Source organism: Aquarana catesbeiana, linkage group LG04, assembly GCF_042186555.1.
Source record: "Aquarana catesbeiana isolate 2022-GZ linkage group LG04, ASM4218655v1, whole genome shotgun sequence".
NCBI lineage: Eukaryota > Metazoa > Chordata > Amphibia > Anura > Ranidae > Aquarana > Aquarana catesbeiana.
In genome coordinates, this window is record NC_133327.1 from 172,059,085 (window position 1) to 172,085,040 (window position 25,956).

Below are 25,956 nucleotides of genomic sequence, written 5' to 3' on the forward strand. Positions count from 1 at the left end.
TAACATGAAAATACTAAGGGTCGATATTACAAAGCATATAACAACAAGAAACATCAAATATACTTATACTTATCAAGGCTGTCCTATAGATACAGTATCATCAGCTGAACTTGAGATGGTAGCAGAGAGCCATGAGGCTCAAAAATGGTAGAGAGAGAGCTCTGTCTCATTCAGCCCTTTTTATACTTCTATCATACACCGTTCAGTCCTAACCCTATTGCCGGCCCATCTAGACCTTTGACAAATCTAAGTTTTTACGGGGCAGTCCTCCTCAATATATTTTACTGCCTGTCCTGCTGTATTGGCCTCTAGGGACAGCATTGTCCATATATCATGTCTATATATCTTGGGTCAATCTTCAATGCCTGTTGATCCTTTGATCTTTGTAACACACCTTCATCAATCATCTTGGCCGCCATGGCCCTCTTTGAAGCTCGTTTGCATAGCGTTATCACAACAGACGATCAGGAGCCAAGCTTTTGTTCAGCTTTGCATAATATGATATGCTACAAAGCTTTGATGTGTAAACTTGTTACATCCCAGACAGCCCCCAAGAATGCAAAGGTCTGGTATAGCCATCATTCATATTTCAAACACCTCTTGTATCATGAACTAAAACATGTTGCCTTCGAACATATCGCATATCGCCCTTCTTCAGACCCGGCTCCTATGGAACAGTCCATAACTGTCTTAAAGTTTTGTGCTTTCCAATATGTGCTGCTTTGCCACTGCGTTACGCACCACCATCTTTCTTCAGTGACAGCTTCCATGTCACCATTCTGTGACTTCTCCTTTCCGGTATCTTCATAACAGGGTGCACTACAGGCAAGGGGTATCCATTTACTCACCATTCACCAGCACACACTCAGAGCAACATATTAACCAGCTTTTAGATACAGAGTCTTGAGGAGGGCCTTACCCATTTTACTGACCTAAAATACACATATGTCACACTATACCATAACATAAATCAGCCCATTACCATAATATATGCATTTGTATGTGACCCATCAAAATACGCATCCCGCTCCCAACCTCCTATAACCCTTTACTGTAAACACGGATCGGGATTAGGCAGCCTTGCTCACAATGGCCTTTCCTACTGCAATTTTGGCAAGTCAGCGGTATTTCAGGGCTCTGAATTGGCAGCAAAGCCTCTAACTTGTACGAAGAGACCTTACCGTCAATTCTTCCCTCTACTTGCTTAGATAAATGCGAGACGTTCCTATATAAATGTTGAGTCCAACAACACATAACTTGAATCAATGACGAAACTGCAGCAATTATGAGTAATACTACAACGGGATGTATCAAATAATTCAAAATACCGTTGGCCTTACCAGCATCATTTTCTAGTTGATGCACTACCTCCTTTATTTTATTCTGATCGTGGTAGATGGCTATAGTAGCATTAGCTCTCTTGCTACTGCATCTTCATAAGGCTCTCATCTCTATCCCAATTTGTTAACCATTCCTGTATCTCCCTTTCCATACCGAGGTTCAGTGCTCTCAGACTAACAGGGCGGTTATAGTTGACATCCACAGACAGATTGGCAATATGCAGTACCACATAATTCCACTCCTGTGTCTGGATCTCATAAACACTGCCAAGGGTACACCATGCTCCTCTAGCTATTGTTGGGTTCACTGAACATCCTAGTTCCATGACTAACGTTACATTGTTATCCTTTAGGAAAAAGAAAAAAACTCTCCTATGTCCCAAATAATACACTGGTGTTCCCTTCCCGGCAATGTTCTCCCCATCCAGAACAGAGTGAGGCATCCTCCCAACATTTCTCGTTCACTACCGTGTATTGACCTGGCATACAAAGGACGTCATGGTCATGGCGACAGAGGGAAATGTCAACCTGCTTCCAGCTTCCATCCTCTCTGATCACATGTGGGTAATTTAGCCTCAGATGCAACAAGGTGGAATCCCCAGTCAGCAAGCCCATTGATACCACCGAATACACAGATTGAGTCTGCACTTCTGTATATGGGATCAATGAGGAAGCATAACATCTCTCATAAGCCAAACTAGCACAGCCCATCCAGGCATTTGACCACCACCTTAGATTAGTGTAAGAGATGTGCTTTGGCAAAATCTTAATGAGCTGTGATGCTAACTCATAAGGCCACTGCCCCTCATACAAACACTGTACAATCAGCTTGAAGTTGGTTGATACCTCCGCCTGCCCCTGCATGCGTGCCAGAGCCCATGACAGATTTCTGTCCTGTACCATCGCACTCTCTACCAACCTCTCAACATGGTTGACAAAATCCGGAGTCACTTTAACCTGGGTGTTTATGTGACTTTGTTGCATGGTATTAAGAATGCCACCAATCTCTCTGAGTAACAAAGCCCCGCTTACTGTCTGAAGCTAAGGCTGAGAGTTTGTTCCTCCGGGTACTGATGCCCACTCCATTAACAACGCCCATCCCAGCTCCTTTTCCCCCCAATATAGTGCTGAATACATCCCTCCTCTTTCGGTTACTCCTGAGAAATAAGCGTCCGGAATGCCTTCTGTGTCCACACATCTCTGGGAGTAAGCCACTGGTGCAATGGCCGCACTTGATTCAGTGTATATTCAGCACATACAGGGTAATAGGATTTGATCAACCACTGTGAGACGTTGAAGCGCCATGTGGTGAAGGCATAGTGCACCCTGGTAGCCAGCGTTTGTTCCCTTTTATCTAATGGAGCATGCTCCTGAGTGTACTCGCTGGCATTACCTGTGCAAGGTTCCAACCTCTTAGGTGAGACATCAACCCGGCATATCTCCCCCATATCCAGCTCTGGTGTCCCACATGTCCAGTAACCGAGAACCTCTCTGTAGGACTGCTAAGATTGAGACACCACCCCTACAAGGAAATTTTCACCACATCGATGTGTCACCTGGCCAACAGACATCTTATGCTCTAAGTGCCAGTCTCCTGGATACCTGCATATTAATTCAGTTATGTCAATACATGTCACACATTAAAAACCTTTCCTTCTTTCAATTCCTCCCTCCGTTAAAAAAAAATTACATTTCTTGTTCTGACGGATTGGATAGGTTATATTCCTTCCCCAACCTCCAACCCATTGCACATGTATTAATAGCGTGTTTGCATTCATAAATGACAGGAGAGACTCCGGCAAAATGTTTCACAAGTCTAGTTGCTGGCCAAAGTCTTTCAGATTCAGCATTGGTGCTAAATTGTCCATAAGAAAAAGAAACCTTTTATATTGTAAGTATTAATCTGAATCTTTTTGTTTGTCCCTTCTCCTATGAATGTTTGTCAGAACAAATCTGTGGCGTGATGGCACAAACAAACTGCCAACCAGATGAACATCTTTCATCTGTTCCAGAAACCTCTCCAATCTCGCTCCACCAGGACTCGAAGTGAGAAACGAGCAGAATCAAATTCTTATCCACAATATCTTCTCGCTTGCTATGTTTACTTATAGTTCCCTCCTTGGAACCCGGGAACTTGGTATACCTGGCTTTTGCAACTCTAAACAAATGATCAAAACAACCATGATTTCTTTAGGATGAACCCACTCTAAAATGGATCCCTATAGTATGTGCAAACATTTTTTTAAAAAACGAACGTGAATGTTGCTGCTCAAAAATTCTCAATTTAACGGCTTGCCGTCCGTCATAAGACGGCTAGGCGGCGCGGCTCTCGTTCTGGGAGGGCGTCATATGACGGTCCTCCTCCATTTTAAACAGGGAATGCACGCGATCATGTGCGCACATCCCTGTTCCTTCGGTGGCGGCATGTCACGGAGACACCACTCGCTACCGAGGGTGGTGAACAGCCATTGGGCATGGCTGTTTACCACGTGATCGGCTGTGATGAAGTCACAGCTGATCACAGGTGATACCGCCCCACTTTGCACGGCGCATGCGCGCGATCACGCCAGTGGCGGCGTGTTCCCGGGAACACTGCTCGTCATGACACTGGTAAACAGCCATTAGCCGGCAGCTGTTTACCACGTGATCGGCTGTGTTTCTTTCAAAGCTGATCACTAAGTGTCAACAAACCGCGGTAACAAGATGTTACCAGGTTCTCCTCCTCACACACCAATCGTGTGAGGAGATCCCGCTACCGCGTACAGTGTACACCAATCACACTGATTGCCCCCCCAATAAAGAGGACCCGAGTACCTGTCACCGCCCTTCAGAGTACCCGAGTACCTGTCACCAGGCCATGCCTCATAGAATATACATTGGGGTGTTTGCTTTCCAAGATTGGGTCATTTTGTGGATAATTCCACTGTCCTGGTGCTAAAGGACCTTTTAAAAGTGTGATAGGAATGAAATGAGATGTGTAATTTACAGTGGGGATGGAAAGTATTCAGACCATCTTAAATTTTTCACTCTGTTATATTGCAGCCATTTGCTAAAATCATTTAGGTTCATTTTTTTCCCTCATTAATTTACATTTACATTAATATTGAAAGAAAAACAGAACTGTTGACATTTTTGCAGATTTATTAAAAAAGAAAAACTGAAATATCACATGGTCCTAAGTATTCAGACCCTTTGCTCAGTATTTAGTAGAAGCACCCTTTTGATCTAATACAGCCATGAGTCTTTTTGGGAAAGATACAACAAGTTTTTCAAACCTGGATTTGGGGATCCATTCCTCCTTGCAGATACTCTTCAGTTCTGTCAGGTTGGATGATAAACGTTGGTGGACAGACATTTTTAGGTTTCTTCAGAGATGCTCAATTGGGTTTAAGTCAGGGCTCTGGCTGGGCCGTTCAAGGACAGTCACGGAGTTGTTGTGAAGCTACTCCTTCGTTATTTTAGTTGTGTGCTTAGGCTCATTGTCTTGTTGGAAGGTAAACCTTCAGCCTAGTCTGAGGTCCTGAGCACTCTGGAGAAGGTTTTCGTCCTGGATATCCCTGTACTTGGCCGCATTCATATTACCCTCGATTGCAGCCAGTTGTCCTGTCCCTGCAGCTGAAAAACACCCCCCACAGCATGATGCTGCCATCACCATGTTTCACTGTTGGGACTGTATTGGACAGGTGATGAGCAGTGCCTGGGTTTCTCCACACATACCGCTTAGAATTAAGGCCAAAAAGTTCTATCTAGGTCTCATCAGACCAGAGAATATTATTTCCCACCATCTTGGAGTCCTTCAGGTGTTTTTTTTAGCAAACTCCATGCAGACTTTCATGTGTCTTGCACTGTGGAGAGGCTTCCGTCGGGCCACTCTACCATAAAGCCCCGACTGGTGGAGGGCTGCAGTGATGGTTGACTTTCTACAACTCTCTCCCATCTCCCGACTGCATCTCTGGAGCTCAGCCACAGTTATCTTTGGGTTCTTCTTTACCTCTCTCACCAAGGCTCTTCTTCCCCGATAGCTCAGTTTGGCCGGACGGCCGGCTCTAGGAAGGGTTCTGGTCCTCCCAAACGTCTTCCATTTAAAGATTATGGAGGCCACTGTGCTCTTAGGAACCTTAAGTGCAGCAGAAATTTTTTTTGTAACCTTGGCTAGATCTGTGCCTTGCCACAATTCTGTCTCTGAGCTCTTCAGGCCTCATGATTCTCATTTGCTCTGACATGCACTGTGAGCTGTAAGGTCTTATATAGACAGGTGTGTGGCTTTCCTAATCAAATCCAATCAGTATAATCAAACACAGCTGGACTCAAATGAAGGTGTAGATCCATCTCAAGGATGATCAGGAGAAATGGACAGCACCTGAGTTAAAAAACTTAAATGATTTTAGCAAATGGCTGCAATATAACAGAGTGAAAAATTTAAGGGGGTCTGAATACTTTCCGTCCCCACTGTATGCTCCTAGAACGCCTGAAGGTACTACTTCAATGTTGGGCCTCTGTATGTGGCCAGGCTGTGTAAAAGTCTCACACGTGGTATCGCCATACTCAGGAAGAGTAGCAGAATGTATTTTTGGATATAATTTTTGCTATATACATGCTATGTGTTAGAAATATCTTATAAATTGACAACTTTGTGTAAAAAAAAATAAATAAATAAATGCGTTTAATTTTTTTTCCCCACATTTTCCAAAAACTTCTGGAAAAAAAATGAACTGTTCAAGAGACTCATTATGCCTCATAGATCATACGTTTTGCTTTCCAAAATGGGGTCATTTTGTGGGCAATTACATTGTTCTGGTGCTCCAGGGCCTTCAAAAGTGTAATAGGTGGTTGAGAAATGAGATGTCTCATTTATGCTCGTAGAACGCCTGAAGGTGCTACTTCAATGTTGGTCCTTTGTATGTGGCCAGGCTGTGTAAAAGTCTCACACATGTGGTATCGCCATACTCGGGAAGAGTAGCAGAATATATTTTGGGGTGCAATTTGTTTTATGCATATGCTGTGTGTGAAAAATAACCTGATAATTTTATTTAAAAAAAAGAAAAAACATTTTTTGCAAAGAATTGTGGGAAAAAATTACAGCTTAAAAAACTCACCATGCTACTTACTTAATACCTTGGAATGTCTACTTTCTAAAAAGGGAGTCATTTGGGGGTTATTTGTACTCTCCTGACTTGTTAGTGTCTCAAGAAATGAGATTCACCTGATATACTGAAGGCCTGATCAGATGTGATCAATTTTCAGTGATTGGCACCATAGTTTGTAGACTCTATAACTTTCACAAAGACCAAATAATATACACGAATTTTAGGTTATTTTTACCAAAGATATGTAGCAGTGTAAACTTTGGCCAAAATTTATGAAGAAAAGTTACTAATTAGTAAAATTTTATGACCGAAACAAAGAAGGCATTTTTTTTCACAAAATTTACGTTTTTTTGTTTTTTGTTTTTTTTTTTTTTTTTTTTTTTAATTTAAAGCACAAAAAATAAAAAACCCCACTAGTGATTAAATACCACCAAAAGAAAGCTCTATTTGTGTGAAAAAAAGGATGCAAGTTTCATATGGGTACAGTGTTGCATGACTGAATAATTGTCATTCAAACTGTGAGAGCGCTGAAAGCTGGAAATTGGTCTGGGCAGGAAGGGGGTGCAAGTGTACTGCATTGAGGTGGTTAAACGCTAAAAAAAAAAAAAAAAAAATGCATTTATCTGTACCTTGAGACCTATGCACTAACTCCTTTTTTCATTTGGACAAAACCTAAACCTTTTGGAACTGTTTCCACCTGAATGGAAATAAAAACAAAGGGGGGAAAAAAAAACGAACTCAAGCGGCTAGAATGGCTTCCTACCAACTCTTGTCTTAAACAAAATGTATTCAACTGCTAATTGAGGACATGGCCAATTACCCCCCTTTCAGGTGGACTAAATCTAACAATCTTTCCACCTGAACAAAACAAAAATAATAAATGAATAAACAACTGAAATAAAAAAAAAAAAAAAAAAAAAAAAAATTAAAAATCTAATTATTTAAAAAAAAAAAAATTTCAAAATTTAAACACATTTTAATTTTTTTTTCTTTTTATATATAAGAGGGGGGGGGGGGGAAACAAAACCTAATCCTAACAGAAAAAAATAACATTCCAGAGGCTTATCCTTGAAAATACTAAAAATATATCAAAGTCCTCTATAATATTCCAAACATGAAGGGCAAATCTCTAAAAAATTGCATCCAAACCTTATTCATAACAAAGAAACATTAACCGGAAAATTCTTACCATCCGTGCAGCTCACTAAGGGCTGCTAGCGTTGTTTTCCCCGTGCTATATTTGAATGAACATGCGGCTACCTCCATTTTGAGTTTATGCGACTGTTCTTTACAATGATGCTTTTCCTGTCTTAATCGACTATTTTCAGTTTGTAGTCTCAGCATTTGGGTCTTAAAAGGGAAACGGGTTTGATTACTATGGCCTCTATGCCTTGGATTGCTAGCCCCTCTTGCAGAATAAACTTCATAACTAGAGGTTGACCGATATATCGGCCGGCCGATATTTGGCGTTTTTTAATTAATCGGCATCAGCCGATTATAACTTCAGTGCGTCTTGCAAATGACTTCTGTAATAGAATTCAATGCAAGTTGCCTGAAGTCTTCGGTGGAGCGACTTCTCTCCTCTCTGGGTAGCTTGCCAAGTCTAATAAAAGAAGCTAAAAAGCTACAATGTTTCTACTTATCAATGAACTGAACTTGTGTGTAGGAGTTCTCAGTTTAACCATTTTAAAGACTAAAATCTTTTCTGACATTTGTTGCTTACAAGTAAAAATCCTGTATTTTCTGCTAGAAAATTACTTAGAACCCCCAAAAATTATATATATATTTTTTTATCAGAGTCCCTAGGGAATAAAATAGCGGTTGCTGTATCACTTATTAAGGCTGCTTTCACACTGGAGCGGGCATGCGTTGCCGGTAAAATGCTGCTAGTTTTAGCAGGGCTTTACTGTCATTTTAGCGGCGCTATTCGGCTGCTAGTGGGGCACTTATAACCCAGCTAGCGCTCGAGGAAGGGGTTAAATGCGCCGTGAAGTGCAGGCGCTTCGGCAGCGGTGCGCATTCATTTCAATGGGCAGAAGTGGTGGAGGAGCGCTATACACCGCTCCAAAGATGCTGCTTGCAGGACTTTTTTAACATCCTGCCAGAGCATTGCCTCAGTGTGAAAGTACTCAGGCTTTTACACTGAGACTGCAGGGGAGCCGTTTTGCAGGCACTTTACAGGCACTATTTTTAGCCCAAAAGCACCTGAAAATTGCCCCATTGTGAAAGGGGTCTAACTGTTAGATTTTATGAGATGAAGGGAAAAAAAATAAAAAATCGGCTTAACATATCGGCCCAAAAAAATCAGGATCATATATCGGCCATCAGCTGCCGCGATTTCTTAATATCGGCATCGGCCAGAGAAAAACCCATATCGGTCGACCTCTATTCATAACTCCTTGGTGTAGTTTTAGGGTATTTCCTTGGCAGATCATTATTAGCCATCAAACAATACCTAGCTATGTGACCCCCCCTTATTTACAAAGCACTTGAGTCCCCCTGCATAGGCCTTCTCTGAGCATATGGCGCTGGAGACTCACATTGCTGTAATAACATTACTATGATTGGAATGAACAGATTTTACACTTTCATTGTCTGAGTATTCACTAGCAATGGCCTCTTCAGAAGTTTCCACTGTGTCAATTCCTAAATCGCTTTCAAGCGCAGTTACCACACTTTTATTTAAATACTCCTCATTCAGATCTCCAACATTGATTCCCACCATAACAACATCACTTGCAGCAACACTACCATTTGGCTTTTCTATATGTTCCAAAGCCTCTGTCTTTGCTAAGCACTGTGCATATGTGGAGGATAACTCCATAATGGCAGACTGGACTTCATATAATTCCTTCCTAAGCAGTATTATACGCTCCTTCTCAACCTCTCTCTGATTCAAAGAGGCAATGCAACTTTCTCTTTGTTTACACGTTTCCTCTAATTCATTCATTTTCTGTTCTAATACACATTTCTCAATCACGAATTGTTCAATGTGATCACGAACATTTGCATCTGCCTTTGCAACCATTGTTAAAAATATTCTTAGTTACACTTTGTACCTGCTCCAATAATTGCTTTGTCTCAGTAAGTCATTGCCCATTCTTTTGCTATAGCAAATTCTTTAATTTTCAATAACATGCATACAACATTGGCCATCTTGGCTTTCCTGCCTTTTTTGTTAGACTTTGTTTTCTCTGATTATTATGAATATTGCATTGTCTCAATAACTCACTAAATTGGTGCGTTAAAGCGTTTTCTGCCCCAGTGTTAAAATTAACACAGGCATGTCTCTTAAGAAAATCTTCAATGACCTCCATTGACTTGTTTAACCAGTCTATACAACAGCTACAGACACAAGGCACACAGATAAAGCTGTTTAAAAGCTAACATTGACTTGTTCCACAGCAGGAGATATGCACACTCTTATTCAATGCCTTACTATCTCTTTATTACCACTGATTTTTAGCCGCCCTTAGATCGCTGGCCACATTGAACTTCTATTGGAACAGAGAGCTATTTCACTTTTATGTGGGGACAAAAATAAAAAATAAACTAATAAAAAAACAAAAAAAAAATAAAAATCTATCTTTCTCCCACTTTCTCCTCAAAGATGTGTGATTTATCCTGTCAATCTTCAGGCTACATGAAATAACACGGGGTGATCAGCCCCTCACTCACCGGCACTCTTGACCAGCTACACAGGCCTAACAATTTTGCACTAACAATACAATAAACGTTAACACATACACATATATACCAGCCAAAAATCTCACCAGATTTTGCGTGTCCACTCACTGATTAAATATTTCATAGAACTTTCAGGAACACGCGCAGGGCTTCAGAGTTCACGAACCAGCACGAATCTTGTCCATAGTAGAGAAGGCTTTCAGTTCTAGGTGTAGTTGATTCCTTATCTTATAGGGACTCGAGACAACTACATTAGGGTTTGGATTCTGTGCAGAAATGAATTCCACACGCTTTCTGGGGTGCCAATTGGGATAACGTCTAAACTAAATATTATCCGAGAGTGGTTACGGATTCCCTCTATTTCTTCCATATGTTTTAACTTGTCTATTCCTATAGTTAGCTAGTCTATTAAAACTCTGATCACATGTTATTGTTATCATAATATAAGGTTAGCTATGAAAACAAACACACTGCTTACTAAAACAATATCTTATTTATTTCCCAAGAAAATAAGAAAACGCTAACATGAAAATACTAAAGGAAGATATTACAAAGAATATAACAACAAGAAACATCAAATATACTCATCAAGGCTGTCCTATAGATATGGTATCATCAGCTGGGCTCAAGATACCACCTTTTCTCCTTAGATGACCTTGTTGCCTCGTCCTGGTTCTTGCATCCAGCCAACCAATGACTCTGTGCATGCAGATCATCAGAGGCCTTGCTGCAAGAACCGCTGGCCCCTTGATACTTATACCTGGTGATCTCCCCGTGAAGGTCCTTGGTGAGGTGCTTTGTGTTATTGGTAATAACGGTCTTCCTATTGTATTCCTGTGTTGTCACCCTGTCACATGCTTCCCTGATGGAGACTGACTGTACTAACACATGTTGCACAATAGGCTTTTTTTTAAATATATTACCCAAAAAAATTATTGGATATACAAAATTGCGTTACATTCGTATTAGTTATATCATTTTATATTCAACTTAAACATTTCATTTTATGAAGAAAAGAATACTACAATCCAGTAATGTCAAAAAGTACTTTAATAAAAAGTAACCCACATAAAATTGGACAGTGGACACAGAAGATAAAAATTAAAATAAAATAAGACTGCAGTCTGCACATTGCACCACCGTACCAAATAAAACCGACATAAAAAAAATGAAATGAATAATATATAATATTAATATATTAATATAATAATAATATAAAAATGCCAAAGACTGACTTTTTTATTTTTTATTAATTTCCAACTTATATCAGAACTAGTAATTCAGTTCTCTCTCCCTAAGGTGTCCGCGGCTGGATGTGCGATAAGTGTATGTATGTAGCTGCGGGTTACATACATAGTCATACAGTAGACCGCACTGTGTTCCGGCCCCGGGTATGGGCGGAGACATCCTGGAACACAGACTAGTCTACAGCAGCGGTGCTCAGCCCATCACAGCAAGCAATGTAGACTAGTCTGTGTTTATGGAAATCACCGCCCATACCCGGAACACAGTGCGGTATAGTGTATATATAGTACTGTATGTAGACAGCCACAGATACAGAACATACAGTTTTGCACATGCAGCGGGCTGACAGCTTAGGGAGAGACAATGACATAGTTTGGCCCAAAAACAGAACAAACTATGTATAAGTAGTACTTTAAAGAACAACTCTCTCAACTAACCATAACAGAAATAATATGGCAGAAGGCCGTTATTCTGTTTCACAGTTTCTGTAAATATACCCCCTAGTAGAGTGCGATTGGCTATGCTATAATATTTTTATTTTATTATTTTCTTTCAACTTAAATGAGAACTATTAGTTTTTTTCCCCAAGTTCTCTCCCTAAGGTGTCAGCGGCTGGATGTACCATATAAAAGTGTATGTATGTAGCTGCGGGTTAGATGCATACTAGTCACACAGTAGACCACACTGTGTTCCGGCCCCGGGTATGAGCGGAGACATCCTGGAAGTGGAACACAGACTAGTCTACAGCAGCGGTGCTCAGCCAATTACAGCAAGCAATGTAGACTAGTCTGTGTTTATGGAAGTCACCGCCCATACCCGGAACACAGTGCGGTATAGTACTGTAGTATGTAGACAGCCACAGATACAGAACATACAGTTTTGCATTTGCAAATGCAGCAGGCTGACAGCTTAGGGAGAGACATAGTTTAGCCCAACAGCAACAAACTATGGTACAGTAGTTCAAAAGCTGGCGTTCTCTCTTAAATTGAAGTGCAAAAAACTGTAGAACTAAAATGAACAACCAACACATGGCACAACCTGACAATTGGAACATACTAGGTAGTAAGTCATACTATGTTGTATGTTCCAATTGCCAAAAGCACAGTCCAATACCAATGCATTTACTATGTTAAACATGGTAAATGAATTGGTGTGTGCTACAGATTTTTAAATCTATTTCAGTAAAAGTGGCAGATTTCGCTTTAAGAACAAAAGCTGTTCAGCTTTCTCACAGGAGAGATGGTTTCTCTTTTCGCTTGTATGTGACCCTTTCTCGCTTTCCTCTGTTCGACACCTCGAAACTCCTTCACTAGATGCTTCAACCACCTCAATTAGTACCAGTATCATTTCTCGTGCACGCTGCTTTTTCTCCACATTAAAGTAATGCTCTTTAAATCGAGGATCTAGAACTGTTGCAATGCAGTACAGAGGGTTGGACTTGGTGTCTTGAAACCGTTTGGTAACGGCCTCCATTAGAGTGGTTTTAGCCGTTTTTACGCCATGGTCTGTTTCTACCTCTTTTCCAAGCAGACGCTTCAGTGCAGCAATCAAGGGGATAACTTCAGCAATGGAAGCATTAGCTGAGCTTATTTCTTTTGTTAACTGTTGAAATGGAGATAGAAGAGACAAACTATTTTTAACTAACGTCCACTGATGTGCACTCAGTGTTGATGGCAGCTCGTTATCTGCAATGTATGCAGCTAAAACACGCTTTTGTTCAAAAAGAGTTTGTAGCATATAGTAGGTGCTGTTCCAACGAGTGGCTACATCTTGTTGCAGTCATTTCGGTGCCATTCCAAACTGCATCTGCAGAGCTTGTAATCTGGAATAAGCAAGTGGAGAATGCTTTAAGTGACCCACAATTTTTCTTCCTTTTGATACGATATCAGATATGGTGCGCTGACTCAGCAATCCTTCATTCACAGACCATTGTAGCGTGTGTGCCATGCACGGTATGCTTTTTTTTTTTTTTTTTTTTTTTTTTTTTTTTGTTTAATTTGCTTAAATCTTTTTTTTTGAAAATTTTTGCATTACAAAAGAGATAAAGCATAAAGAGCAAGGAACAACGCCACGAACAGGAGCGCATTACTATCATCCCTTTTTTTTTTTCCCGTGCGTTTTCATCATTCCAATGTATACCAGTTCATAATACCCGTATGCAGTAAGCTTCCAAAATAGTTTCTTCTTTTTCCCCCCAGTTTTACTCCCTCACCCCACCCCCTATCCAGCCTCCCACCATTCACTCTGCTATACTTCTTGGGACTAACTCCGCCCCATACCATCCTACCCCGCCCCCCCTTCTATTCTGACCTTTTCCTGATCCAGCCATGCTTTCCATATTTTTTCAAATTTCTTATAATTACCCCTCTTCTTATATATGTACTTTTCCCTACAGATCACCTCCCTTACTGCATTCTCCCATTCTGGCACCGTTGGCGCCTCCTTTCTCTGCCAGCGCTGTGCAATGAGCTTTCTTCCCTGAAACAGGCATCTAACCCTTGCTGTCTGTATGTCCTTTGAGGTCACTTTATCCTCCGTCGGTCCCAATAGGCACTCTCTCGCCTCGAACCTCAGCGACGTCCCAAACACTACGTTTATTTTTTCCACCACCCCCTTCCAGTATCTATGCAATTTGGGACATCACCAAAACATGTGGATCAAATCTCCATACCCCCCTCCACATCTTTGGCACTTTGGGTCAGGTCTCTTACCCCACTCGAATAATTTCAGGGGTGTATAATATGCCCTATAAGATAAATAGAAGTGAGACGTCACCTGTGAGGGAGAGAGAGTAACCCTGGGCCCTAGAGACAAGACATACTCCCATTGATCATCAGACAGTGCTCCCACATCTTCCTCCCATTTGACCCTATTTTTATTTTCCACCATACCTTCCTGAGCTCATGCCTTCAGGCATCCATACAAGTCAGAGATCAATCCCCTCATGGAGCCTGCATCAATTAGCTTTCTCAAAGAGGCCATTTCGCACCATACTGGCGTTTCCTTCCCGAATTGTGCCTCCAGGGCGTGCCTGATTTGCAAATATCTGTTAAATGACCTATTAGAGATTGCGTATTCCTCTACCAGCTCCCGAAAAGATTTTAACCTCCCTGCCCTGTACATCTGTGCCAAGTAGTGGATACCCTGATGGTCCCACTCCTCAAAGCGTCCCATCTTTTTAAGCTCATTGAGGCTGTTGTTATCCCAAAGTGGGGAGAATTCCGCAAAGCCAGTATATCCCAGAATTTTTTTGGCTTGTACCCACACCTTAACCATCATCTGGGTAGTGGGGCATTTAGTGCAAAATGAATCTGCCTCTAATCCCTCTGCAATTGTGTCGTGTACAGTGTCATTCAGCAGGATGCTACCCCCCGCTCCTTCATCCCTTAGCCTATTGCTACCTCCCACCTGTTGCAATTGGGCTGCTAGAAAATAGCCTCGTGGGTCTGGCCGCCCTTCACCTCTGGTTGCCGCAACGTCCGCAAACGGATCCTAGCCACCCCATTTTTCCAGATAAGCTCCCTGAACACACTATTTTTTTAAACCAGTGTTTGGGAATCCAGACAGGGGAGTTCTGCAAAACATATAAAATTTGGGGTAACCAGACCATTTTTATCAGGTTGCAGCGCCCGGCAACCGAGAGGGGCAGGCTTCTCCACACTCGGCACTTCTGCTTCAGCTTTTTCATAAGTGGAACTAGGTTTCCGGTTATGTACTGTCCTGGGTCGCTAGATATATTGATCCCCAGATATCAATATCAGCATACAAGGCTACTTTGTCCACCCCTCTTTTTTTTCTTTTAAACCCCTGTACGCCCTGTGCCATCCTCAAAGCAACAGCCAAGGGCTCAATTGCCAGGGCAAAGAGCAAGGGGGACAAAGGGCACCCCTGTCTTGTACCCCTGCTCAGCTGGAACCACTCTGAGCACTGTCCATTAATTTTAACCTTGGCCCTCGGATTATTGTACAGTAAGCTTAGCCATTGGACGAACCCAGAGCCAAACTGGTATTCCGCCAACACCTTCCACAGGTAGTGCCATTCCAGAGAGTCGAAGGCTTTGGCTGCGTCCAATGAGAAAACCGCTCTCCTGCCACTATTTTCTATGGGTATTTGCATGTTAAGGTATACTCGTCTTATGTTCATACTTGTGGACCTGTCCGGGATAAACCCGGTCTGGTCTACATGTATTAGTTTGGAAATTATCTTGTTCAGCCTGGCGGCCAATACTTTTGCCAAGATCTTCACGTCCGAACACAGCAGCGAGATAGGCCTGTATGAAGTCATGTCTATTGGGTTCTTCCCTTCTTTCCGCAAAGTTATTACTATAGCTTCTGATATAGAGGAGGGTAAAGTCTTATCCTCCCTGGCTCCATTAAATACCTCAAAGAGTAAGGGCAATAGTACCTCCCCATATTTTTTAAATATTTCTATAGGCAGACCATCCGGGCCCGGTGACTTTTGGCCCGCCATGTCTCCCACTGCCCTTTGCAACTCCTTGAGAGTCAATGGGGCATCCAGCATTTCCTGGTCCTCCCTTGTTACTGGAGTTATCCCCAACCCCTCAAAGAAACCCTGCATTTCCCCCTCCACGTTTGTTTTAGAAGAACTATATAGTTTCTCAAAGTATGACCTGAATTCGCCTAGTATATCAGGGGTAGTTTTTTTTAATACTCCTTCCCTCCCTTCAATTGCTGGTATAGCACTCGAGGGGCCATTTGCCTTGATTATCAGGGACAGAGCTTTCCCGACTCGCTCTCCTTCTCCAAAAAAGCTCTGCCTCTGAAAAGATCTAATCTTTTCCATCTTTTCCCGGAGTACCCTGCTGTACTCTTCCTGTCTCCTCACCCAACACTCATAGCTAGCTTGGGATGGTGTTACTACGAACTGCGCCTCCGCCAATCTTGCACTTTCTTTGGCTCCTGGTTCCTCTGTTTGTGACTGTTTTCTGATATATGCGATTTTCTGAATTAGTGCTCCCCGGAGGTAGGCCTTCAGGGAGTCCCAGACTACCCTCAATGGGGCCGATCCTAGATTTATATTAATAAACTCTAACAGGCCTTCCATCACTTTCTCCTCCTCTCCTATAAGTTCGAGCCAAAAGGGGTTAATCTTCCAGCCACCCCTACTGCATTGCTCCCCTACCTTTACAGTAGCGATAACTGGCGTATGATCCGAGACACCTCTTGGCTCGTAGACTGTTTCCTCCACTGCATTTAGTGCTTCCATGTTACCCAGGACGAGGTCATTTCTGTATAAGGTCGCGTGAGTCCTGGAGTGGCATGAATATTGCCTCTCTCCCGGGTGCCTCCTCCTCCAGATATCCACCAGCCCTATTTCATCACAATATTGCAGGAGGGGGCTCTTGGTGACCTCTCTGGTTTTGCATTTTGGTGGGAACCTGTCTATGCTCTTATTCATCGTCATGTTAAAATCCCCCATTGCTATTACCGGGGTCCCGGGAGAATCCACTATGAACCTGGCTAGATCTTCCAGTATTGCCATACTAAACGGGGGAGGGATATAGACATTGGCCAGTATATATCTTTTGTTTTCAATTAAACAAGAGAGAAAAATGTACCTTCCATATTCATCCACCTTACTCTGACTGCAGGAGAAGGCCAGATCTGTGCTTATCAAAACACTCACCCCTCTTGAGTAGGATGAGTGAGTGGAATGAAACTGTGTCTGAAATTGCTTATTACCTAAAGTGTTGATTGTTTCTTTTACCAGGTGGGTCTCCTGCAGGCAGAGTATTTTGACATTCCCCTTTTTGGCTATTGAGAAAATTACTTGTTTTTTAAGGCTATCCTTTATCCCCCTTACGTTCCATGAGCATATATTAACCCGTTTTTCCATATCCGGGGATTTATTACGCCTACTTTCAATACTCATGAACCATTGGGTCTGGTGCCTTTGCAAAGCTTCGGTCTCCTGTTAATCCAAACCGCCCCCATTTTGTGAATACTATGTATCACCCTACCTTTTTTCAATCCCTTTAATCTAACCATCTGAACCAACACACATCCACCCATCTCCACGCTCCCTACCAAACTTCCCTGATTGTGTACCTCTACCACCCACCCTGAAATTTGTCATCTATCCACTGCGCTGTTAGGCTAAGCATGCTCGTTGGACTGACGTCTGAACTCCAAATGTCGGTAGTAAAACTGATTGCTATGATGTCTGTAGTCATGAGCTCATGAACGTGTTTTCGAACACTGCAAAACAATTCAGGTAGACAGGTATCTGCAAAGTAGCGTCTGCTTGGTAGTGAGTAACGCGGCTCAATATGTTGCATGAGCCTACGGAATCCAACGTCCTCCACAACAGAGAATGACTGGTCGTCTAATGCAATAAAGTCCATAATTTTATCTTTAATGGCATGAGCTTTGGGACTGTCACTTGCATATTTTTTAACCTTTTCAAAGACTGTGGCCACAGATGGAGTTAAGCCTGAGGCACTTTTTGAAATATATATATATTTTTCTGGTCTGATGTGCTTTGTTGTGTTCACATTTGTTCTTTCTTGTATGTTTGTCAGGATGATCTTGCAAAAGGAAGGTCCACGTTCACTCTTCAGAGGTCTGGGCCCCAACTTAGTGGGGGTGGCTCCTTCAAGGTAATGTCATGTTATTTCCTTTTTTTTTTTTTTTTTTTTTTATGAAAAATATACAGTCCATAGTGGTCAGTCTGGATGCTTTAACTGCCTGCCTGTATAGGTGGTGCTACACTGATATTCTACAGGAGCCTGGCATCACACCTACAATTATGGGTACAATGCTTTACAGGCTCCTAAATGAAATGCACTTTTTTACCTGCCAAAAATGTGTTTATTTTTTGTAAAGGGGAACTTCTCCTTCAAAGATCTTGTCTTCCTGATTCAATACATGTTGACCAGAAAAAGCTTGTAGCCAATAAAGTCTAAATTCCTGTGACTTGCTAGGCAGTCTGCAATGGCAATGTTTCTGAACACATACCAGTAGATTTGGCCAAAAAGGCAGTATTGTATATTGTTTTGCCCATGTTTTAAAGTGAAACTAAAGGCAAGGTTTTTTAAGTTCTGCTTTTTGCTCTGTGAAACTGTATTGCACAGGGGGGTCTCTTGGATCCTCTTCTCGAGCCCCCAACTGGTGCTGTCTGCTCCTCCTCTACTCTGAGGGCCCCCTAAGCAAGCTGGCTGCTAAAGGGGAACCTGTGTGCATGGCATACTTGCTTGCTCTGTGCAAGAATATTGCTTAGTGTTTTTTACTTTCTGTTCTGGGGTCCTCTGCTGCCACTGCCTCCTCCCTCCTTCCTTCCTCCTCCCTCCTTCCTTCCTCCTCCCTCCTTCCTTCCTCCTCCCTCCTTCCTTCCTCCTCCCTCCTCCCTCCCTCCTTCCTTCCTCCCTCCCTCCCTCCCTCCCTCCCTCCCTCCTTCCTTCCTTCCTTCCTTCCTTCCTTCCTTCCTTCCTTCCTTCCTTCCTTCCTTCCTTCCTTCCTTCCTTCCTTCCTTCCTTCCTTCCTTCCTTCCTTCCTTCCTTCCTTCCTTCCTTCCTTCCTTCCTTCTCCCCCCCCCCCCCCCCCCCCCTGCTAAGAGTGCACTCAAGCTAGGTTGTGTACATCCGGCGTACAAAGTATGGCTCGGCCATGGCCCTGCTCCCTCCTCACAGAATTTGACTGGCGTGTCTCCTGTGAGACCAGGAAGCAAGACCAGGCGTGCTGCAGTCAGGGACAGCTCTGGATCAGTGAGAGGGGGGCAGGACAGTTGGTTCCAGGGAATGCATTAGGGTAAAAAACATTGACTTTAGAACCACTTTAAATATACAGATATTTTGTAGTATAATCATCTTGTACCTGCTAAAATCTGCCTAAGTCATCAATGTGCATTCTGGACAGCCAGAATGTTTTCTTGGCATAGTTGTCGTGGCTGCTCTCTGAAAAGATGAAGTCAGGCGGCCCCAGGATTTACTTTCAATTCTCCATAAGTGGGATTGAGATGCATCTTTTTAAAAATAGTTGTCGGTCGATTATATGTTTTTACAGAGAACTAGCAAGCTGCGATGCTAGTGGGAGTGGATTCTCCTACCTACGCCACCCTGATCTGTAGTCCTTTACATCCCAGTTCCAGAGTCATGCTGTATGCTAAATGGCATTGACTTCATGTACAAGAACTTTGCTCTAAATGCTCTTCTCTAAAATATAGTACTAGAGTTCACGAAGAGCAAATAATGAGCTACTTGTGAACATATAAAACCAAATTGTAACAGGCCTGTGATGAAATAACCCTTCTTTGTGCAGATAGAATGCTAGACTCTATAGAGAATCCAAAATTAGATGATGTATGCACAGGCAGCATAGTTGGCATCATTCTAAAATTATTTCAGTAGACACTACTAGGATTGAAAGTGTTGCTCATCAATCCTGGTACACCATTTACAGATTTGTTTGGCAAAGAGGAGGTCATAGCTAAAACTGGGGTAAAAACAGGCATTGTGGGAGAAAATATTCATATCTGTAATTGTGCATAAGCCCTGACTTCTGCGTCCAGGGTTGTACATCCCTACCTGTATGAATGTATATACTTAGATCTGTATTTACCAGCACTTATTTGTACAAGGACACCTTTTGAGTCCCAGGCACAGAAACAGAGCTGTTTTTCATGTTGAATGGCCCTCTGTGTCTGTGTGCATGAGCCCTTAGAAAAAAAATGAAATATGGGGATTTTCTGAGGGTAACATAGATCCTTGGACAGCATTAGCATTCCACCATCTAATTGTCGCCCCAAAAAAATTTTTTGGGATGAATGCCCCTTTCTCGTCATTAATCCCATACACAATAGTGCATAGTGTAATCTAGTAAAACTATCACGCAGTCTTGCCTTCTAGGCCTTAAAGTGATACTAAAGTCAATTTTTGGAAATATTAAAGTTATACTTGCCTGCTGTGTGCAGTGATATTACACAGAAGGCAACCTCTTCTGGCAATCCCCACCTCCACCACTGCTCTTGGCTTCTACCAGCTCTGGGTGTAGCCAGACGCTAAAGAGGCACCAGTGCATGCACAGTCCTGAGCCAGGCTGTGTGCGTTGACCCCACTCCCTTATCACAGGAATTTGACTGACATCAGCAGGAGCCTATCGCTGTACAGCCCTCTGTTTGTTTGTCATGTGAAGCAGAAAGTGAGAGAAGTGGTCCTGGAGCCAGGTAAGTGTTTAGGCACACTGGGGCCAGGTGTTTATAGATGGGGGCTAGGGGTCAGATAGTGGTTTTTGTTTTTTTTTTTTTTGTTTTTTTTACATGCAGGGAATGAGGTGGGAAAAAAAAACATTTAGACTTCAAAACCACTTTAAAATCACGTTGTTCTTCTAAGAGGTTGAACTAACCTTTGATGCTGGGGACCTTTACCTACCACAACTCTACAGCCAGACAAGGTTCCATCTTGCTTTCTGCAGGAAAATAAAGCAAGTATTCTAGTTGGTTCCAGCTATACAACAGCCCTGGTTTAGTTCCAGTTCTTAAACTATTTGTTTTTAGCAGCTGTTTAACCGATTCAATACCGGGCAATTTCACCCCCTTCCTTCCCAGGCCAATTTTTAGTTTTCAGCGCTGTCGCACTTTAAACGTCAATTGCGCGGTCGTGCGACGTTGTACCCAAAAGAAATTGACTTCCTTTTTTTCACCACAAATAGAGCTTTTTTTTGGTGGTATTTGATCGCCTCTGCGGTTTTTATTTTTTGCGCTATAAACAAAAGAAGAGCGACAATTTTGAAAAAAACACAATATTTTTTACTTTTTGCTATAATAAATATCCCAATTTTTTTTTTTTTAAAAACACATTTTTTCCTCAGTTTTGGCCGATACGTATTCTTCTACATATTTTTGGTAAAAAAAAATCGCAATAACCGTATATTGATTGGTTTGCGCAAAAGTTATAGTGTCTACAAAATACAGGATAGATTTATGGCATTTTTTAAAAAAAAAATATTTTTTTATTTTTTTTTAGCGGCGATCATGATTTTTTTTGGTGACTGCGACATTATGGCGGACACATCGGACACTTTTGACACATTTTTGGGACCAATCACATTTTTTACAGCGATCAATGCTATAAAATTGCATTGATTACTGTGTAAATGTGACAGGCAGTGAAGGGGTTAACCACTAGGGGGCGGGGAGGGGTTAATATGTTTCCTAGGGAATGATTCTAACTGAAGGGGGAGGGGACGCACTAGGGGAGGAGACCGATCTGTGTTCCTCCGTTCTGGGAACACAGATCGCTCTCCTTAGAGCTGACAGGCTGTGGATCTGTGTGTTTATACACACAGATCCACATGCCGGCCCGGTTAACGGGCAATCGCGGGTGCCCGGCGGACATCGCGGCCGCTGGGCACGCGCACCGGGTCCCGAGGAACGCGGCGGGCGCGCGCGCCCCCTAGACGGCCGGGAATCCCAGGACGTCATATGACGTCCACCCAGGATGGGAGATCCCATCTGTGGACGTCATATGACTATGGGCGGGTAGGGAAGTGGTTAAACGTGAGTTTAGTGAATGCGTTAAGCAGAGGCCTGATTTTACTTGTTTTTTTTCCATTCTTGCAGGGCCATCTACTTTGCAGCATACTCGAGCTGCAAGGAAAGGCTGAACCATGTGTTTGCCGCAGATTCTACGCAGGTACACATGGTCTCTGCTGGGGCAGCAGGTAAATATCAGCAGCTCTTGTGGATGCCAGTTAAGGACATGCTTGTACACTAACATACAGATTTTTGTACTGTTTAGAATTTCACCATATTGAAATATTTTGTTTAATGCAACCTGGTCTCTTATTAATATTAAAAACAGTTTTATGGAGCCGGTAATCCTGTTCTAGTCTATCCAACCAAAGAAAATCCTGCACTAAATGCAGCATAGGTGGCCAGTACAGTCCCACTTAACTCACTTTTAGATATAGTTAGGATCGCTTTCTATATTCATGTCTTATTTATATTCTTTACGTCTACAATGTACACATACAACAGAAGAATGACACCTGTTTCAGCCATACTGCCTTGGGCAGCTTATTAATTACTGTGATGAACGTAGTAAGGCTGGCCATACATGTACAATTTTCCTCTTAGGCCCCTTTCACATATACTGTCCGTTTTTTATTTTTCATCCATCCATTGATAGATGAAAAACGGACATCAATGCATCTCTATGGAAAAACAGATGTAAATGGATGATCATCCATTTACATCAGTTTACATTTGTTTTTGCATTGGTAGTGGATGTATAAAAACCTGATGAAAAACTGATGAATATTACATTCGTTTTGACGTGACTAAACTGATGAAATGAACGGTCTGCATGTGTGAAAGGGGCCTTAGATTTATCAAAAACCATATAATATGCGGTAAAAACTAAACCACTTTCAACAGTATCCATTTAGGCAGGCCCTTGCACTGCATAGTTTAAGGTAAATTGTACAAGAAAGTTGAAAAAACTCATAGCAGCCAGTCAGAAGTTTGAGCCAATCGCTTAGGTTCTTGAAGGGTTTTTTTTTTTTTTTTTAAGTAGCCTTCATATATAGGACTGCAAAAGGCTTTTAATTCATTCACTTATTCTGTAGATGGGGCTGGGACTGCCATTTTAAAACTATACTAACTTCCCCATAGCAGCCAGCCTTTTAATATTTTTTTTTTTCTCTGCACTGGCTTTTTACTATTTACATAGTGTGAATTGTGTGATCAGTGTAGGACTTTTTTTTTCATTTGATATAAGGTCAGTTTATAAACCTTCAATTTCCTAAACTGTAACGTTGCCTATTAAGGGGGCTTTGGAAATAAAGTGTCATAGCTCATAGCCAAATTGAAGCACGGGTGGAATAATTGTTTGATTCTCAGATGAATTATAGTACAAACATAGATGCAGTAAAAAAAGGAAAACTACTACCTTTTTCCTAGAATATGGACTGCAATTGATTTGCTATTTAAACCTGGGCTAACCTGGTTATTTACTAATGACTAATCCACCTGTGTTTGCCATACAGCACAGTGTAGGCCATAAGCTTAATGATCAATGATTGACTGATGATACAATCAGGCTCTTCAGTCTTTCAAATCATTCAATTCAGATGGATTTTAACCTGCAACAATCTTTGTTTTTTCAGTGACAATCATTGATTGTTTGACACATAAATGCAGTTAGAAATAACTTAATGTTTATGGTCAGAATTAGGTTGGAGCTACACAAGAGCTGCAACATGAGGATGTCTTTAAAAAAAAAAAAATTGCTTGTTTCTTACTGACTTTCACAATGAGTTGATGCTGACATCATTAGCTTGTTGAGGATTTTGTATGCTGCAAGTTTTTAATTAGGCTTTTATTGACCTATAGGGATTGATTTGCTAAAACTGGAGAGTGCTAAATCTTGTACAGCTATGCATAAGGTCCCTTTCACACTTGTGCGACTTCGTCAAAACAGTCATACCACTGTGGATCCGACTTTGCCATGCGACTTGAAGTCCGACTTTGATCCCCGACAATACCAGGCACTGTCTGGTATGAATCTGTAGGGGGAACTCCACGCACATGTAAAAAAAAAAAAGGCATGGGTTCCCCCTCCAAGAGCATACCAGGCACTTCAGCCTGGTACGGATTTTAAGGGGAACCCCCACACCGTTTTTTTTTCTTATATTGGCATGGGGCGGGGTCACCGGAGGCCCGCCCCTTATGACGTAACCGCTCATCATGCCCTGAGCGGTGGCGTCATGAGGGGCGGGGCCTCCAGATGACATCACACGGTGACCCGCCCCTTGCCAATATAAGGAGTGGCAGACCGCGCACCCGGCATTAGAGCGGGAGAGAGCGTTGAGTCAACATCGGAAGAACAGAGGGAGAAGACAGCGGAGAAGACCCAGCAAAAGAGCGAGAAGATAGCAGAGAAGAACCAGCAGAGGCAGAAGAGCCGGAGTGGGGAGAAGAGTTCGGAAGAGACGACGGAGCTGCTTAATAAATTACTTTAAAAACATGTGTAATGTGTTTTATTTTTGACACTTTTTTTATGTGAATGGGTAAAGGGGTACAATGTACCCCATACTTATTTACATAGGGTGGGGGGCCGGGATCTGGGGGCCCCCCTTGTTAAAGGGGGCTTCCAGACTCCGATAAGCCCGCAGACCCCGACAACCAACGGCCAGGGTTGTCAGTAAGAGGCCCTTGTCCTCATTAACATGAGGACAAGGTGCTTTGGGGGTTCCACTTAAAATCCATACCAGACTGAAGGACCTGGTATGCTCTTGGAGGGGGAACCCATGCCGTTTTTTATTTGGCATGGAGTTCCCCTTCAGGATCATCAGAGCACAAGTCGCATGCTAAAGTTGGATCAGTTAAGACTGCGACCCGACTTTGATCCGACTTCAGTGATATTCAATGGGCTGAAGTAGGAGCAAAGTCGGACCAAGTAGTGCAGGGACTACTTTTGAAGTCGGCACGACTTGAAGGCTTACTAATATGAATGGTAGTCATTGGAAATAATAATGGGAAACGACTCGCCATACGACTTTCCAGTCCCAAATCGTAAGACAAGTCGTACAAGTGTGAAAGGGGCCGAAGGCCGTGTTCACACTAGTGCGACACGACAGCCGTCCTACTTTGGATCCGACTTTGCCATGCGACTTGAAGCCGACATACGTCCTACTTTCAATGAACGGGGATCTGACTTTGATCCCCGCCAATACCAGGCACTGTGTTTGGTATGAATCTTGAGGGGGAACTCCACGCCAAATTTAAAATAAAAAACCGGCATGGATTCCCCCTCCAAGAGCATACCAGGCCCTTTGGTCTGATATGGCTTTTAAGGGAAACCCCCTACGCCGAAAAAACGCCCCAAAATCCATACCAGATCCTTATCCGAGCACGCAGCCCGGCCGGACAGGAAAGGGGGTGGGGACGGGCGAGCGCCCCCCCCCTCCAAGGCCACATGCCCTCAACATGGGGGGGGTGCTTTGGGGCAGGGGGGCGCCCTGCGGCTCCCCTCACCCCAAAGCACCTTGTCCCCATGTTGATGAGGACAAGGGCCTCTTCCCGACAACCCTGGCCGTTAGTTGTCTGGGTCTGCGGGCGGGGGGCTTATCGGAATCCGCCTCCCTGCCCCAAAGCACCCCCCCATGTTGGCCTGGTACGGTTCGGTGGGGGGGTGCTCATCCCCACCCCCTTTCCTGACCGGCCGGGCTGCATGCTCGGATAAGGATCTGGTAGGGTTTTGGGGTGACCCCAACGTCGTTTTTTTCAGCGTAGGGAGTTCCCCTTGAAATCCATACCAGACCCAAGGGCCTGGTATGCTCTTGAAGGGGGAACCCATGCCGTTTTTTTATTTAAAATTTGGTGCGTAGTTCCGCCTCAAGATCATCTGAGCACAAGTCACATGCCAAAGTCGGATCATGCAAGACGGCGATCTGACTTTGATCCGACTTCAATGATAGTTAATGGGCTGAAGTAGGATTAAAGTCGGACAAAAGTAGTACAGGGAGCATTTTCAAAGTCGGACCGACTTGTGTCGGACCAGTTAGGATGGCTCCCATAGGGAAACATTGATTTTCACACATCATGTGACATGAGCTCCCAATGCCGGAGCGTTTGTTGCA

General features: G+C 42.9%; 1 protein-coding gene across 2 annotated transcripts in view; it reads left to right on the forward strand.

Annotated features, from left to right (window-relative positions):
* SLC25A36 (solute carrier family 25 member 36) overlaps positions 1-25,956 on the forward strand; it is a 106,378-nt gene that overhangs the window by 53,871 nt on the left and 26,551 nt on the right. For both annotated transcript variants that reach the window (XM_073625926.1, XM_073625927.1), the window contains exons 3-4: positions 17,901-17,978; positions 21,935-22,035. In XM_073625926.1, the coding sequence (XP_073482027.1) occupies positions 17,901-17,978; positions 21,935-22,035 (179 nt within the window). The remainder of the gene's footprint in view (positions 1-17,900; positions 17,979-21,934; positions 22,036-25,956) is intronic.